Source organism: Eleutherodactylus coqui, chromosome 2 (assembly GCF_035609145.1).
Source record: "Eleutherodactylus coqui strain aEleCoq1 chromosome 2, aEleCoq1.hap1, whole genome shotgun sequence".
NCBI classification, from domain to species: domain Eukaryota; kingdom Metazoa; phylum Chordata; class Amphibia; order Anura; family Eleutherodactylidae; genus Eleutherodactylus; species Eleutherodactylus coqui.
The window spans coordinates 191,140,937-191,159,253 of record NC_089838.1 but is presented as its reverse complement, the minus strand read 5'-3'; the positions used below and the strand labels follow the sequence as shown (position 1 = coordinate 191,159,253).

General features: G+C 42.2%; 1 protein-coding gene across 1 annotated transcript; it reads left to right on the top strand.

Annotated features, from left to right (window-relative positions):
• Positions 1-567: 567 nt before the first annotated feature.
• PFKFB3 (6-phosphofructo-2-kinase/fructose-2,6-biphosphatase 3) lies at positions 568-17,145 on the top strand. The gene is given in 16 exon segments (XM_066592107.1): positions 568-780; positions 782-800; positions 6,856-6,981; positions 7,263-7,359; positions 7,830-7,896; positions 7,982-8,056; positions 8,737-8,793; positions 9,466-9,590; positions 10,169-10,376; positions 10,542-10,688; positions 10,887-10,991; positions 11,135-11,264; positions 11,372-11,434; positions 12,214-12,278; positions 12,856-13,017; positions 14,415-17,145. Coding segments are annotated over 16 exon segments (1,563 nt in total). The 5' UTR covers positions 568-720; the 3' UTR covers positions 14,472-17,145.
• Positions 17,146-18,317: the final 1,172 nt, after the last annotated feature.

Here is an 18,317-nt window from a genome sequence, read left to right as displayed (position 1 = left end):
GGTGGGATTGGAAGCCCTGGTGGGGAGGCAGGATGCTGAGGGGGTGGGAGCACTGAGAGCTCTGGCAGGGGACGTGAGGGACGTGCAGGAGGCACTGAGAGCAGCCACGACCCCCTCCTGTGCCCCTGCCCATCCTCCCCAGGACCATTATCGTGCAGTGCCTGGTGAAAGGTTTCCATATAGTGGTGATTGATTACCATGTATAAGGAGATGTAGGCAGCAGCTGCAGTGCTGGAGTGCAGCATCCCCATCCAGATGTATCTCTATCTATAACCCAGCTGCAGCTGTGTAGTGAGGACTGTTGATGCTATTACATTAAGTTAAATCTATCTATAAATCTCCAATACCAATAAGTATTCTAGTGCAGTTTTCTACATATGTGATACTTCGTATGATCCAGCTTGTTAGGGGTTAAAAATTGTACGTGCCGGACTTCACCCTGCAGTTCGTCTGTGTGGGCGCTAGGTGGCAGCACAGAGCAGCAGGTGAGCGGGGCGGGGAGCTCTCGGTGACGTCACGGTAGTCACGTTGCTTTTTGCCGGCCGGGGTTTTTCTGCGCGCAGAGACTGGAGCCGCACAGATGAGAGCAGAGAAGCGGTGGAGCAGCAGCTGCGCCGTCACGACACTCCCTGCGCCCGACGTCATTCAGTTTTTGGTCGTTGCCATGGCCGCTCTGTAATTCACCGGACTGTATCTCGTGGACCGGACAACGCCGCCGCCATGCCGATGGAGCTGATGCAGAACCGGATCAAGAAGATCTGGCTGCCCAAGGATGAGATCCCCCGAGGTGCCCATCAATGGTGAGTCGGCAGGGGGCGGGCACGGTACTGATGGGAGTCCTGGCAGCTGCTACGTAGGGGGCGCTGTCCTCCACATAGCGGCACGATGCTGGATCGTGACTCGTGTGCCTCGTGTCCTGCGGTGACTGATGGGTGGGGGTGCCGGGACTGGTCCCTGCAGCAGTGGGTGCCCGTGCGGGCATGTAGATGCCAGCGGCTGTGCTATGCCTGTACAGCTGGGCACCTCTCACTTGCTACTTTCGGGGCAGGTTTTCACAAATCTCTTAGAAAGTTCTTGTTTCCAGATTGCTGATCACTAGAGGCTCCTGGGATGTCAGCAGGCTGTACACTGCAATACCCTGCATGCAGTTGGGTTGGACCCCTGTGGTGAGCAGGCCATTCACCTTATACATGACCGCCTTCCAAAAGAAAGGGGAACAAAAATAGTTTGCACCTAAAATACATTTTGCATAAAAAACCTGTTTAATGAGTCCTCCACTGTGGGCCATCTCTACTTGTTAGGAGGGTCTGTAAGCTGATATCCCTGTGAGACCCCTTTCTGTGCTGAAAGTAGTAAATGTTCAACTTCACTGCCCGCCGCCACAAATTAAAGGGAAGTGGTCAGCAGTTAGAAGTAGACTAAGGTCTGCTGCATGCGAGCGCCATTCTCTGCATGCTCCCCATCTGACAGTTGCACGGCACGCAATGATGCTGCGGGCCGCCGATCGCGATGTGTATGTAATGCATGCTGTGATCTTGTGCGCCCAGTGGGATGGGAACCTAGGCAGACTGGTACAAGGGATTTTTCGTTCCAAACCCGTGCATAGAATATGCTGTGACCGTAGGCTCATGTCAGGAAGCCCTGAGTTACGATGCTTCTAGTGGAGGTGACGTGGGCTCCGGGTAGCCTCTGCTCATACTTGCATGTTCCTGTGGTGTCCTTTGGTGAGGTTAGTGTCATGGCTGTGGAGTTAGTAAGCCATACCTTCGCTGCCTCAGCGTTCCCAGACTCCAACTCCTTCATATATGACTCGGTGATACATCTACTGTATTAGAATGGTAACATCAGTCTTTTCATCACCAATATGATAAATAAGTTATTTAGATAGGACATAAAATATATATTTATTGAAGACCATTTCAGAACTTTCCTAAATTCCCATGAAAGGAAATGTGTAACAAGCTCTGCATATACATCCATGTATATTACTAATATGCCAGTCAGTATGCTTCAGCCGACTCCAACTCCACAGCCCTTGTCAGCATGCCACTCTTCAGAAGGCTGTGCGCATGCATGCCCATTCATCTCTGAGCATGTGCACAGCCTTCTGAAAAGTCACTGCTTCACAGGAGGAATGGGTGACCTTGTGGAGCTCTGCAACCCCATGTTCCCTAAAATATAAGCCTCATAACTTGGTTTATGGTACTTATAGTTGTGACTGCTTCCCTTTAAGCATGACATAGTGCCGGTTCACATTAATAGGTTGCATGTAATACAGAGCAGATCCGCCAGAGCGAGAGATGCTCTCTGCAGCCACTCTCTCTCCAAGACGTGAGGGTCCTGAACAGAGGAGACCCCTCTATTGGCTTATAGTGTCCTAATAGGGGCTTTCTGAAGCTTACAACCCCTCTGTCCCTGTAAGCGGTCCACATTACTCATCTACCAATGAACTTTAGTTACAGGTTGTTCTAAAGTCCACAACTGAATTCATAATGTCGCTGGCTTCAGAGATGACCCTCCTCCTGTGTCCTAGCAGGAAGCTGTTGGGGGAGTGTCTGACAACATGCTTGTAGACTGTTCCCAATGGCAACCGATAGAATTATGATTGCAGCTCTGGACTGTAATACATATGTAACTTAGGGACAGTGAAAAATAGGAAGGTCTTTAAGATCTCCCATTTCCTACCTTCTTTACTGGTGAGCATTTTTCTAGCGTGTTGAATAATCTGTGTAATTTGGATCACTTCTGGTGACCAGATGCATTGTACGCCAGCCATTTGTGGTATGATTGTCATCCCCATCTTACCATCAGGTCATTAAGAAATACTGACCTGATGGTAAGTATATAAAAGAAAAAACAGTAGAAGTGATTGACCCGTCTTGAGACACAGAGGATTTGGATATTGGGCAGTCAATAAAAAAAATCGTTCTATACAGAATAGAGCTCACATTTCACATTACTTTGGCTACATTCACACTAGTGTGAATCTTGTGCAAGTTTTGTGTATTGCGAGACGTTCAAACCATGTGCAGACATGAACTCTATAGTCACACACCTCAATCACAGCAATGCTGCGAGGTAAAAAAAAAATCACTGCATGTATTCATTTCGCATTCCTTGCAACGCATCGCCCGTTGTTTTCAATGGGCAGTCAAACGCATCGCACGCCGTATGATGTACACGCAAGTGTGGCGTGATGTTTCCATTTGGAAACGGCGTGAAACGAGCCCGCCAGGGGATCGGAATTTCAGAGAAGCGATGAAAGGTATTTTTGCATGAAAAACGCCTTGCATCCAATATTAAAACGCACGTTGAGCAGCGCAATACCTGGCCAGGTTTCTTGGTATGATACTGTGCTCGCCGTGTGAAGGTGGCCTCAGAACATTCCCTATCAGTCATTGATCTAACAGTCTGCTCATCTCTACATACAGGGCTGGTAGAGCTGTGAAAGTCTTAGTGTCCAGACAGTTTACTAATCTAGTATCACGTGTAATCTAATGATGTCGGATAAGGCAGGTAGACATGATGTCCGGATTATGGGGCTAAAAGAAGTTTACTCTGTGCCCTCTGGAGGGTTATTTAAGATTAACATTCATCCCTCAGACTAACTTTCCATTTAGACAGGATTACCGTTCTTGGTCTGAACACCTTTGGTTTATAAAGGGTTTTTATATTACTATATAGCTGCACATAAATAGGCTTTTCTGGATGATATTTGGGTTATTGGTCTAGAGATGATACAAAGAAAAGTAACGTTTGCTACAGTGTTAGCTAGTGGAACACCATGTTATTCTCAGTAGGAGAAACAAGATATTCATGTAGAAATGATACCTTTTATTGACAAACAAAAAGGATGTTCCATCCTGATGAAGAAACTGAAGTCATCTTGAAAGCTTGCTGTAACCTCATTCTGTTAAATGGAAGAAGGGGAAAAAGCCAGCAGTATCCAATCCGTTACAGTGTTTCAGATAAAGAGTCCCTAGTCAACATGTTAGGCCTCATGTCCATGGGGAAAAGGAGAATTAGAATCCGCAGTGGATCACCCGCACGCGCATCCGTGCCCCAAAGGGATGCATTGACCACCCGCAGGAAGATAAATACCCGCGGATGGTCAATAAAAGTGAATTAAAAAATTTCTGGAGCATGGAAAAAAGATGGACATGCTCCATTTAGGTGCGGGTCTCGCGCGGGGACGGCTCCCACAGGCTTCTATGGAAGCCGTCTGGATCCGCAGGAGACCCGCGCCTGAATTAAACTCACCTGCTCTGGGCGATGCAGATCTTCCTTCCTTTGCGGCAGGATCTTCTTTCTTCGGCCTGGCGGATGTGCCCGGCACATGCACGCAGCCGGCGTGCCGAGCACATCCACCGGGCCGAAGAAAGAAGATCTGGCCGCGAAGAAGGGAAGACACACATGGCCCACTGCGGGCGGGTAAGTTTATTCTTATTTTAATGCCTCATGTCCGCGGGGCAGGAGGGAGCCGCTACGGATTCTCCATGGAGAATCCGTAGCGGGCCTGATTTTCCCCGTCGACATGAGGCCATAAGGATCTGAAACGTGTCAACAGTACCTTGTATCCATTTGAAGTGTTTTTGTTTTTTTTAAATTCCATTATTACAATAACATCTACATTTTAATGGATTGGACTCTCCTGTTTTTGGATTTTCCCTTCTTCAATCTTGCTTATGACACTCTACCCAGAGAACATTGGCGCACAGAAGCCGATTGCCTGCTATAGGTGGGTGTTTGTAGCGTTCAGGTGGCCGGTATACTTTTATCTGCTTTCTTTTTTTGTTAGCCAATAATGTATCCTATCTACAAGCTTGTGTTCCTCTTACTGAGGGCGATGCCATGTTGGTCTGGATATGATAACACTTGGATGATCTGTAGTGACTTCTGCTGTTGTTGCGCTCCATTAACCCTGGCATTTCCAGCCTGCATAGTTTGTGTATAAACTGCTGTGTAAGATTTTCTCCTCTCCACCCCTCTGGTCCCGTGACTGAGCATGCCAGCTTGTTCTGTTTGATGCAAGCGCTTTCTTTCTGTTTGAACGGTAGAGGGAGCTGGAAGTATTGGGCACTCGGTCCACTGCCAGGCTCTTCTGGTTCTGCTAGCGATAAGCCAGCTTCCTGGACACAAACAACTATGTTTACACCTTTACGTTTTTATCATAACCATACGGTCTTGTAATTGGCATACATCAAAAATTACATTTTTTTGCTCTGCAGATCTACTATTGTGTATTGAACCTGGTTGAATATTGTTTTAATGTAGTATTGGGTAGGATCCAGTGTGCTCCAGATTATCAAAAATCCAGTGTAATTGGAATATTCAGGAACGCAGGCTGGATTAAATGAGTCTGTACAGAGAATGGATGCTAAGGTGCAGTGGATGTGAAAGGAGAATTAAAAATGTATTAATGAGATGTTGACAGCTGTGCCCCTTAGGGCAAAAAAGTAAGGGAGTCAGTAAACAAGGAGGCAGTATGTCTGCAGATGGTCTCTCCTAGCTGAGTGCAAATACAGTGGTCTTTAATGTGTAAGTGGATTTCTTAATTATATTGAACATAGATTTTTTTTTTTCTGCTATTGGTTTTACAGCTTGGGGATTTTTTTGGGAGGGGTGTTTGGAACTTTTATTATGCTTGTTGTTGAGGGTTAAACCTTTTAATCACATCTGTTTTAGATCTTTGGTACCTGAAGAATGCGCCCTATATGTAACTTGACTTACCTTATTGTTCCTGATGTAAGGAGGCGCAGTCTAATGTCCAGTATGTTATTGGATTACATGCTAATGACGCGTATTAATATACGTGATGACCTACTTGCAGCAGGATGCTTTTACTCTAACCTGCAGCGCTCGTTACGGCACGCTACTTCTACTGCTTATCTTATAGAGATGATTAGTCTTAAACGTGAGTATGTTACACCGCAGGTTTTCTTTGTTCTTTTTAGGTGGCTGCCTTAAATATCAGTAAAATCTAGTTTTTATTCTTTGAAAAAACCACTCAGTCTTGAGTTTTGGGAAGCATTACTATTGTATAGCACTGTTGCAGACCACAGACTGGTTTTATATAGACTCATAGTATCTAGCGTTGGGGAAGGCTGATAATGTTTAAGTTTTACATTGTGTTGCAATGCTCTTGTTAGAAGTTGTGCGGGTCCTTGACACTTACATTCTGCACCTGCTGCATATTTGCCCTGGTCACTGGGTAGGGCACTTGTCGTCCCCCCCCCATGTGTACAGCTGGACACATGTGATCCAGATACCAAAGCCAGAGCAGAAGGTCACTTCCCAAGGGGATTCCTAATGCCTTTTGTAGGCAGTATGAATGAGTTATTTAACTAAATCACTGTACCAATTGACTCACAAATGAATGGAATTGATTCATCAACCATTTGCTCAGTGCACTCTCTTTACTAGCTCTAGGACTGATTATATATTCCATTGATCTATATGTAACAGTAAGGTGCTGCAAACATGTGACTGCCCATAAATGTGGGCATATACCAGTCAGTTTGCTCCTGATACTTCCTCACGTTTTGTGTTTTCCAAATGTATTAGGAATGTCAATCGGTGCCAAGTTCCTGGCAGAGAATAGACAGTATGTGCTGTCTGGGATAAAGCAATTAGCTAACCCAATAGCTGTGTCAATAGTTCTCACATTTCTTTTATATCCTGCAGCGAGATTAGTCAGCTTATTCCGGTAGTTGAGGCATCGCTTATTGTCGTTCTGGATAAATATCAGACCTTGGTTTAGTATCTGCAGACTGAAAATAGTTCCAGACCGTGTAGGGATCTTTAATTTAGGGGGAAAAAAACGATACTTCACTAACTTTCCACATTCTTCTTCAGTAGGTGGACCCCAACTCGCTAACTCTCCTACTGTGATTGTAATGGTGGGGCTACCAGCTCGTGGGAAGACCTACATTTCCAAGAAACTGACTCGTTATCTCAACTGGAGTGGAGTTCCTACAAAAGGTAAACGAAAGATATATGTTTAGGTATTGTTGAGCTCTTGGACCAAACGGAACTTCTAAGTTTATTTTAATCTTATTACAATATAATGGCCCAAGAATTGTAGAGACCTGTTCATTCTTAGCTATACTTGACTATCCTTTATCTGCTCTGTTTAAAGTGCTCCACCACCTCTTCCATTTTAGTAATGGGCTTGTCTAGGACGTTCAGGATTATATATCTGTACGACTTGTGTTAAGGATTAATTTATACTGCATTCTTGAATGTTGTCCTTTTCTTAACAGTGTTTAATGTTGGGGAATACAGACGAGAAGTGGTGAAGGACTTCAGCTCCTTTGACTTCTTCCGTGTAGACAACCAGGAAGCCATGAAAGTCAGAAGGTTTGTTTCTTAATCATCATATTGGGCTAATCCATTGTCTTTCTGGCTAATAAAAATATTTCAGGGTGTGTTCACACGGGGTGGATTTTGGTGCTAATCTGCACTAGTAGTGCACCTTTTGATGCTGATTTTCCGCTGTGGAATACCTACCCCCAAATCTGCTAAGTATGAGTGCACCGTTACAGTTTATCTTAAAATGTACCTGCCGTTTCATGAACCACTGGAATAAATGCATGGGCTTGTATTTCGTATGCCTCAGATTATGTAGTAATGTGGTTTGGGGTGCACTTTTGTTTTCCTGTAAAGCACCCCAGAGCTGTAATCTATCCATTCATTATCAGTGGGCAGTAACCCTGCAGGAGGTCTGCCAGTAATATACATGCTGCCACTTCCTTTCCCTTAGTTGACCTTTTAGTATGTGATCTAATCTTTTATGACTTTTTAGATGATGGTTGTTTTTCCCCCTCTAGACATTGTGCCTTAGCTGCTCTAGCAGACGTGAAGTCTTACTTGACTGAGGAAGGTGGACAGATCGCTGTAAGTCGTCTTCATTGTTTATGGCATTTGGTTTCATGATTGTTAAATCTTTGATACTTCAGGCTAAACATGATTTGTCTTCTAGGTTTTTGATGCCACAAATACGACAAGAGAGAGAAGAGCAATGATTGTAGAGTTTGCCAAAGAAAATGACTTCAAGGTTAGTTATGACAAAAACAGGCTTCTGCCGAAGAGCGACACAATCCTGAGCCATGTGCAATGAACTGAAGTAGCCTGCGTGTTCTGTATCTGGAGTGTAGCTAGAATTTTATAGCTTGAGCATTAGCATTCATTTGTGAACAGACCCAGTATAAACACTATGCTAAGGCCCCCTCACTTTAGCGTATGTGCATTTGCACGTGCCTCAGTGCAACTTTTCCGTGCACATATCAGCGTATTTTATTAGACTTTTTTTTCCCCGCTCACAGAACATGTTCATTTGCGCGCGGCGAACAAAGGTACACAAATTGAAATGGCTTATTCGTCTGAGTTCCAAATAGGTTCTTTTACCAGCGGTGTTACTCATACATTTGTGCACCCCCAGTAAGCTTCTGTGAGTACTTTGGTGCACAGTTGTTTAAGGATTTAGAGAAAGCTGCGTTTTTGTTTTGTGCAACCAAAATGCGCAGGAAATGTGCATGTGAACGAGCCCATTGAAACCAAGGGGTTCTATTCTCTACATATTGGAAGCGCAAATACACCCGGGTGAAAAGGGCCTAATGGTTTATATTACCACGACCTAGTTTGTTGCTCTACAGCTTCAATACATTTGTTTTTTATGATCCATTGGCTCTCTTGAAATTCATTGATGTAAGATACTAAAATATTCTTATTTTTCAGGTTTTCTTCATTGAATCTATATGTGATGATCCATCAGTTATTGCCAGCAATGTTATGGTAGGTGTCACTAGTGAAATGTACTCTGTTGCCAGTCTTTCTGTTAACTAGTTGAGCTGCATCTGATATGTGGTGGTTAGTCTGTGAAAGCTTCTGAGAGTGTGGGGGAAGTTGCCATCATAAACCCTCGGACAAGTCCATTTTCATATTTTGTTTTCTCTCTGCTTTCAAAAAATACTTCTTCGTTTTTCTGCGATCATAGCCATATGAGGGCTTGTTTTTTTGTGGGGGAAGGTGCATTTTTTAATTGTATCATGTAACAAACAGGAAAGCGTAAACATTTTTTAGTGGTGATGGCAAAGGGTCGTGTTTTTATTTTTTTTTTGTACTGCAATACTCTAACATTGCAATGTATTGTATTCTAGCAGGCATTCTGTTTAGCACACATACATGGCAGTCTTTGGGGTCTTCACAAGGCCCCAGGCTGCCATGACAAATAAACGGCCAGCCACGATCTCATTGCAGGCAAGCCGATCAGGTGATTTAAGCAACACTGCCAGTATTGACAGGGAGAACTCCAGTCACTGTTGTTAACCATTTAGCTATCTCTGATCGCCAATGCTGTGGCTGGGTGTTGGTTACCAAAGACGACCAATACCCACTGTGTATGGAACGGCTATGTATATCTGATGTCTCCAAAGGGTTAAAGATGGCATCTTGCTTTGTTTGCAGGACGTTAAATTGTCCAGTCCAGACTACAAAGGTTGTTCATCAAAAGAGGCACTGGAGGACTTCATGAAAAGGATAAACTGCTATAAGAACATGTATGAGCCTCTTGATCCGGACAGTCATGACAGGTAGTGTTTGGGCCGGTCTTCTTTTGTGAGCTGTTTGCAAGTGAACTTGTTTTGTAGTCCCTTTTATATAAACACATAAATCCATGTCATGTAAGAGATAATGTCGGCTGAGTAAATATTCCTAGATCTGCACTAACATAAAAGGGGGTTCTTTGCTGTAAGAGCAGTGAGAATATGGACTATGCCTGAGGACGTGGTAATGGCGAACTTGATAAGAGTACAAGAGGGGCCGGATGCCCTTCTTGAGTATAACAATATTGCATGTTATAGTCACTGAATAATTCAGAAAGGTTGTTGATCCAGGGAATATTCCAATTGCCAGATTGAAGTTGAAGGATTTCCCCCCCCCCCCCCCCCTTTTTTTTTTAAATGGGGAAAATTAGCTTCTGAGTCATTGACTTTTTTTTTTTTTTTTCCTTCATCAGGATCAACATTGGGGATAATGGGCTGAACTGCATGGACATTTTTTTTTTTCCGGCATTACATACTACGTTTATTCACTCATCTTTATGGCATCATCTCATGCAGTTTGTGTAACGTGTCCCTCTTCTTCTTTTTTTTTTTTTTTTCTCCTCCAGAGATCTTTCTATGATCATCGTCATTGATGTTGGTCGAAGATTTTTGGTGAACAGAGTACAGGACCACATTCAAAGCAAGATCGTTTACTATCTCATGAATATCCATGTCCAGCCCCGCTGTATATACTTATGCAGAGGTGGGGAAAGTGAGAGCAATGTCCAGGGAAAAATTGGTGGTGATTCTGGTTTATCACAGCGGGGAAAGAAGGTAATGAACATTTAAACAGGCAAATCGTATTGTAACTGTACTTGTCTCACTGGATTCTGGATCTTTGGTCCTGGTATAGCGTGACTTTTTTATTCCATACTGTTTTAGAGTAACTCAGTTTTAAAGTAGCTATGAATTTAGTTAAATTTCATTCTTTCACACCAGTTTTCAGTTGCCCTGAAGAAATACATTCAGGACCAGAACCTAAAAGAGCTAAAAGTTTGGACTAGCCAGTTGAAAAGAACTATTCAAACAGCTGAAGCATTGAACATACCTTATGAGCAGTGGAAGGCTTTGAATGAGCTTGATGCGGTAAGCTAAGATTATTGTACTTGCGTTTGTTTTTAGTTGAACTCTAGAACTTTTTTCTTTTTAAAAGTATAACTTGTACTAGCTGTATATACTCTCCTAGCAACCCCCCCTTCCTCTTTCTTTTCCTCTTCTTGTTCCACATCTATAAAAGTAGTGTAAAAGGCGATTATCATGATGATTTTTTTTAATATCCACCAGGGTGTGTGTGAAGATAAGACCTATGAAGAAATCAAAGAACAGTTTCCAGAGGAATATGCATTACGTGCTCAGGATAAATATCACTACCGCTACCCATCAGGAGAGGTGAGGGTTTCCTATTCTCGCTTTTCATTGCACCATGCTGTGCACATTAGAATTCTAATATGGATGTAGTAGTCAAACCCAATATATGGGATTCTGATTATTTGTTGCAGAATTCAATAACTTTATTTTTCTCTTTCCGGTAGTCCTACCAAGATTTGGTGCAGCGCCTGGAACCTGTAATTATGGAGCTGGAGAGACAAGGGAATATCCTAGTTGTTTGTCATCAGGCTGTTATGAGATGCCTCCTGTCTTATTTTTTGGATAAATCTGCAGGTATGAGGACAGGCCACATGATGTAAGCCTTATACTATTTACAGTACAGACTTGTGGTATAGTTTTTGTATAATTTTTAATCTTGGTATATTTTTCCTAATTTTTAGATGAAATGCCATATCTCAAGTGTCCGCTGCATTCAATGCTTAAATTGACTCCATTTGCATATGGTAAGTGTCTTTCATTGTGTGTAGTTTGTTGTATGCCTGGGAAAGTGTGTGGTGAGTTATAGGGCCAGGGGAGTGTTGGGTACTCTAAAGGCCCTTGTAGACTGAATAAAAGGCATAAGTATCATCGCTGGCTTGTTCACTAATCGTTAGGTTTAAATTCTCATTGTTCAGTTGTTCACATTCAGTTATACAGGAAATGTGAACAACTGAACGAGCCAAAGATGTATCTGCCTGTATAAACAGGCTGCCCAAGAGAATGAGCGAACTGTGACTTCATTCACTCATTCAAATGATAATCTTTTCCTAAACAGAGTCTTAGGCCAGGAATGGGTAATGGTTAGAGATGAGCGAACGTACTCGGTAAGGGCGATTTCGCAATCGAGCACCGCGATTTTCAAGTACTTCACTAAAGTGAAAAGTACTCGGGTGAGCGGGGGGGTTGCAGCGGGGAGTGGGGGGGGAGGGAGAGAGAGGGCTCCCCCCTGTTCCCCGCTGCTACTCCCCTCTGCAACCCCCGCCCCACAGCGCACCCGAGTACTTTTCACCTGAGTAGTGAAGTACTCGAAAATCGCGGTGCTCGATTGCGAAATCGCCCTTACCGAGTACGTTCGCTCATCTCTAGTAATGGTGAGATTGTTCTGGAACTAATGCAGGAATATTTAAGTACAAACTGCAGCAAACTAAATCTCCTTTTTAAAGGCATTTTCTCTAGTCTCATGTTTAATGTAATAGAATTATGACTGAACAGTTGTGGCTTTAATAGATTTTTCTGTCTTTAGGGTGCCATGTAGAAACCGTCACTTTCAGCGTCGATGCCGTTAATACCCACGTGGAGAGATCAGAGGTAAGGTATTATGTTGGTTATCTTTGTGGAGTACAGAAGATACTAAATGGTGTCTAACAAGAAAAAAGTGTTGGGAATATATATCTTGGTAGGCCTTACAGCAACTATAGGCCCATTTACAAGCAACGATTATCGCTCAAAAGCCAACGTTGAGTGATAATTGTTTGTGTATAAATGCGCCCATCTTTCACTCTTCAGCTGAACAGTGATTTTTAGGTGGGTGTAAAATCCATCCTTCAGCTGGAGAGAAGATGACACAGACTGTTTGCTGTCCATGGTGCTGTATTCTCCACAGGAGTGTTGAATACATTGGATTCCGCTTGCAGCCCTGCGGCAGAACAATGGAGTTGAATGCAGAGAACAGATCATATGCTGTTCTCCGCATACAGGTCCCGGAGGCTCATGATAAGCTGCTAATGGACATTAGTGTCCATTAGCAGGTTTTGAACAATTATCTTTGCATGTAAATGGGCCCTACAGTTGTGTTTTTTTTTATTTATATAATATATATATTCATTTTTGACTCTGCATAAAGTAGCGTGAGATCTCTTCATTAATTATATGTACATCTTTGCAGGATTGTAAGAAGGGCCCTACCCCTCTGATGAGACGTAATAGCGTCACACCTCTTGCAAGTCCAGAACCAACCAAGAAAGCACGGATCAACAGTTTTGAAGATCTTGGTTCTGCCCTTTCAGGCTGCGCATCTCAAGAGCCATCTACTGTACAAGCGACACAGGTTAGTATTTGCTATAGACTTCTCCAAGTCGATATCTAGTTTACAATCTTTATGCTCTATATAATGTGAAGACCCCGATATACTATTGTACGTGTAGTTGTAAAAAATGAAAGTCTTGTCTGCTAGATCTCCCTAATTGCTTTTAATGGCATCTGCAAACTACTTCTGACTTGATCTGTACTTACTTTGGTCCGTTTTCTCCATACAGCCTTTGCTAGGGAAGGCTTGCCTGTAAGTATCCACTTTTTCACCTTTTTAATACCTGTTCTTCTCTTCCATTAAATGCATTTTCAAGTGCAAGAACTTTAACTTGCTTCTAAGCTGCATAACCTGCTTGTGTGATCCTTGGTAGATTGACTCCCATTGTCCTTCCACCTCTTACCCTATTAGTGTGTGGTGCGTTGTTGCGAGTTGGCTGAACTGGTTGCTGTGTAAAAGGCTTTACGTCACGTTTCCAATGTGACTTTGCATTTTAATAGATATTCATGAGATCACAAAACCTGCTACCCATTCCACCATACTGGTATGCAGTAGTTGGTCTGCAGACCAAGCAGTCAACCTCTTAGGGTTAATCTATTGATTTCTTCCCCTCATTTTAAAGACTATCATTCGATCACGTTGGCTACCTCATTATGTAGAAGGTTGAGGGCATGCTGGCTATTCTCACGTAAAGTGAACCCCCTGAAAAGCGTCTTCTCATGACAGAGGATGACATATCATACACTCATAGTTCTCAGTTCTACCTCATTATTATATCCTCTCCATTTCTGAACGTCTTAGTATTTCCTCCATAGTAGTAGTGCACATTGTTGGATGTTATGTATATGCACATGATACACCCACATGTCAAGAGGCATGTCATCACTGAGTTCTGCATTAAAATGCATTGATCACCCTTCTAGATCATGATGTAACTATTAAAGATCCTTTCTATTTGGTCATTACAACTGATGACTGAATGTTATGAAAGCTGTGCAATAACATTACCTTGTATACACAAGGTACTATTACATTTAGATCATATGACCCTGTATACCACAGGTCTTTTGTGAACATGAGGGGAGTAAAAGATTGGAGTTTTCTGTAGTTTAGACTGACTTTTTGTTAATTTTCAGGGGAGATGGCCATTTAAATTATAAGCATCTGAATTTCATTTAGTTGTGATGGGAATCCAACTTCAGCTTTCCAAAGAGTGCTTGTCTCCTCACTTCAGATCACACCACTGATGTAAATGAAACCATAAAGAACCCAAAAGCTGCATACGTCATATGGCTGTTGTACAGCCCTCCACACACTTCCCTGTGTTTTTTTCACCTGATGCTCTGGTGTGATGTAATGTTTCCATTGTCATCTGCGCGCTTCAACATTAAAATATGCGCATTGTTTCTTTATTGCAGGGCATGAGTGAACTTGAGTTTCATGGGCAATTCAAGACCTGCCAAGTCAACAAGTGATCATCGTGTCCGTTTTTTCTACGTTCTGTATTTCGTTCCTGAAGCTTGTCTGCCAGTTTCCTATCTTTGGACTCAAGTGTTAGAGCCTGCAGCTGTTTGTCTGAACTTATTAAATCAAACTGGAAAAGCAGATAAACACCAAAAGGGTTTATTACTCGAACTACGAGTTGAACAAGGAACCTCTGAGTCATTTCATTTGTGGGGTGCACAGCTGGAACTGCTTGTACACCACCAAACTTTGTTGTTTTTTTTGTTATGTTTGTGTTTATTTTGTAGTTGATTTTAGTTTTATACTGTTTTTAGATGGTATTAACCAAACTACTTAAAGTAACAAAGCCTAAAAAAAAAAAAAAAAAATGTTTACGGATGTTGAAGTCCTACGCCCTGACACTTTGCGATTGAGTATACTTTACACAGTTCCTGCCATAAGTGTGACCTTTCATGCCGTGGTATAGTGTGCAGCTCCAGATTATGGTTTGCCTAGTTGAGAAATGGGAGTGCTACACATACAAGATTATACTTGAGGCTTGTTGCCAGTACATTAGACAACATGACCATTCTGTTTTGTAACTTTTTTACATTCTAGTTTTCAGTTTCAGCTGAATCTCAGGTTGACCAGCTTGCTATATTGATGCACCTGGATAGCTGACCGCTTTCATGTATGCACTCACATGGGCGTATGCATATTTTGGTTCGTGAATATGCAATGTATTCACAGACTGAAATACACGGTCCCCTTGTGTTTTCTGCCTATCGGCAGTCTTTTTATGCATGTGAATACACAATTTAAAAAAAACGCAAAAAATCCCATTGACTTCATGCGTGAATACGCAGGTTTCCTGTGTATTTTCTGCAGATTTATGCGCGCCCATTGATTTTAAAACACACCAAGTTAGGATATGCTGCGTTAAAAATACCCATTGAAATTAATGGGCTCTATTTACTGTGTCTTTTGCATATGTGAATAAGCCCTTAGAGCCATATATCATGTCTCCATATGCTACAGTGTGGATATTACTCTACTGTATGGTAAAATGAATGCCTCCTATAGGTCTTCACAAAAGCTGCTAGTAGAGCGGTAATCTTGGACTGCTCTCTACTTTCTCTAACTTCACTTTCTGGAGCTGTTTGGCTGCTAAAGCTTTCTTATCTCCGTGAGCACACACATTATGAATGTGGCACCGGGACTGGCCATGTCAAGTGATATAAATATTTGGGCCGGAGGATTATATTTTCATATGTTTTCACTTTATCTCAAAGAGGCATACTTGCACTTTAATGTTTGACAGGGTTGCAAGGCAGAAATGATGTGTAGAATTCATGGCATGGACTGATAATGGCTAATGAAAGATTGTATGGTTATAGCGGACACCAAGGAACACAGCAACTTGGTGGTTTTCACGTGGTGATCTGAATCCCAAAGAGCGCTGCCATTACTATTGCACTAGAACTGACTTATTGGATTACATGGAGATAGCCTAGAGAAGTGTGGTATTATGGGCCGCAGTCAACTGTCGTGGATCCGTAAAACTGCATTTGGTTTTTTTGTTTTGTGTGCATAATTGCTCTGAAAATGTTGTTTCACTTTTCACTTTTTTTTTTTTCTTTCTTTTTGTTCTAAAAGTATGGAGAAATGTACGAGAATTGTCACTTTAAAACCTTACTAGTGAGCGGTGGATAGTGCGAGTGTGTATAAAAGGATTGGGATTGAATTCAAGTTCTTATTTGGGCCATAGATCTACAAAATGTTCCATACACAATCCAGTGGTCTCTGTGTCCAACTAGCTTTTAGGTGTACCCCATGGGTACACGGAGCACCTAGTAACTTACTGCCATTATATTGACTTCTTGCCAGCACAGTAAATGAAATAATTACTCATGGCTGCTTTTTACACCTGTGTTGGAGTTCAGTACAGGGTTTACGCATCTCTACTCTGTTTTTGGAGGAGAGAAACGAATATAAAATTTTCTTTTTATTTTCCGCTCTGATTTTAATGGGGTTTCAAAAAACAAAAAGGCTTCAGTTTGCTGGCATTCTGTCAGGTTTCTGTTTTTTTAAGATGGGGAAAACTGTGCAGTCTGCACTTTAATTTCAGAGGGGTTAAAAAAAAAAAAAGTTTTACAAAAAGTAAGGGGGAAGGGGGCACGGAAGAAAACGGATTTAAATTTTTTTTTTTTTTCACTTTCACCCAGAAAATGGAGCAAAGTACTGAAACTCTGACTTAAGCCGTAACGCAGGTGTCAAAGCAGCCCAACGCCTCTAACAGGAGGGTTTAACATTTATTACGCTGGTGCTGGTTATTGCCCTGTCTCTGGCTGCTGTTGGCTTTACATTTTGTATATGTTTTAGTTGGTTTCACTAGAAGGGGCAGCATGGCACCTTTTTTATAAGTGAAACCTTACAGAGGACCCACATGGTTGTATGTTTTGTTTCCAAGGCTTAATTTTTTTATGTTTTAGGTATGCTATTTATTTATTTAATGTTGTAAGCTCTGCTTATGTTTCAGTTACATTTTGTGACATGTTAACTGTATTTTTATGTGTATTTGTCTGGTATGATTGCCTAAGAAAAGCTATGCCAGCTGATAAGACATGCCTTTCAGAGATTTGTATATTTTGCAGTTGCTGGACCAATAAAACTTAAACACTTGTAGAAGGTGTATTTTGTTTTGAAGTGGTGTGTGTGCATTTTTTTTTTAAATTTATTATCATTAATGCTCTCCCCTGCTATTAAAGGGAACCTGTCTACTCCCAACTGCACCGTAAATTAAGGGGAGGTGACACGGAGCCGTGTGAAATAAATAAATTAGACAAGACAGATTTATTTGATGTACAGGCGCTCCACCGCAATGCAGCGATGCGAAGGGGAAGAAGGTGCACATCATAAGCTATACCTACATAAATGGGCAGATGTTGTTGCCGCACATATGCGATTATTAAGATAGCAGTGATATGCGGCGTTGCCCGGGATTAAAACTTAAACCAAAAACACAATAACATGGATTGAGATTTTAAAGAAAATCAATGTTGCCCATAGCAACCAATCACAGCGCAGCTTCTATTTTACCCCAGCTGTGTAAGAAATGAAAGCTGAGCTCTAGCAACCAATCAGAGCGCAGCTTTCATCTTACCTCAGCAGTATAACAAATGGCAACCAATCAGAGCGCAGCTTTCATCTTACCCCAGCAGTATAACAGCTGGGCTGTACAACACAGACAGATTTTGCTCACAAAACCTTTAAATCCTAGCAAAAGATATCAAGACCAAAAACGACGTGTACAGAACTGTGCTGGCAACACTTGCAGATATATTCATTTCACTTATTTATGTTTTTCAATAGACAGCAAAACGCAAATTGGATAAAAAGGAAAAAAAATACAAATTCCACGTGGACGAAGTCACGGGTAACCGGCTAATATAAACATTTCTCGCTATCACGCACTGTTGCCCACTAAAGTCTGCTTGCCCCACTAACATCTGACATCCACAGTTCTGGTCCGATTTGAGTGAAATGTTGCATGAGCGTTCTTCTTCAGCACCAGGCGACGAATACTGGCGCAATTTAAAAAAAAAAAAAAAAAAAAAAAGGAAAGCTCACTGACTTCCCCTGTAATTTTTGTGGCCAATAGCAACCACTAACAGCACAGCTTTCATTTCTTATACTGCTAAGGTAAGATGAAAGCTGCGCTGTGATTGGTTGCTATGGGAAACACAGGTTTTCTTTTGAACAGATTACATAAGTGCTCAGCTCATTTTTGGGGCCTATATTGTAGGACTGCTAGTCATAAAATCGCTGCGCAATTCATGGCTATATCGCCTAGTACACCATAAAAAACCCCCCACTAA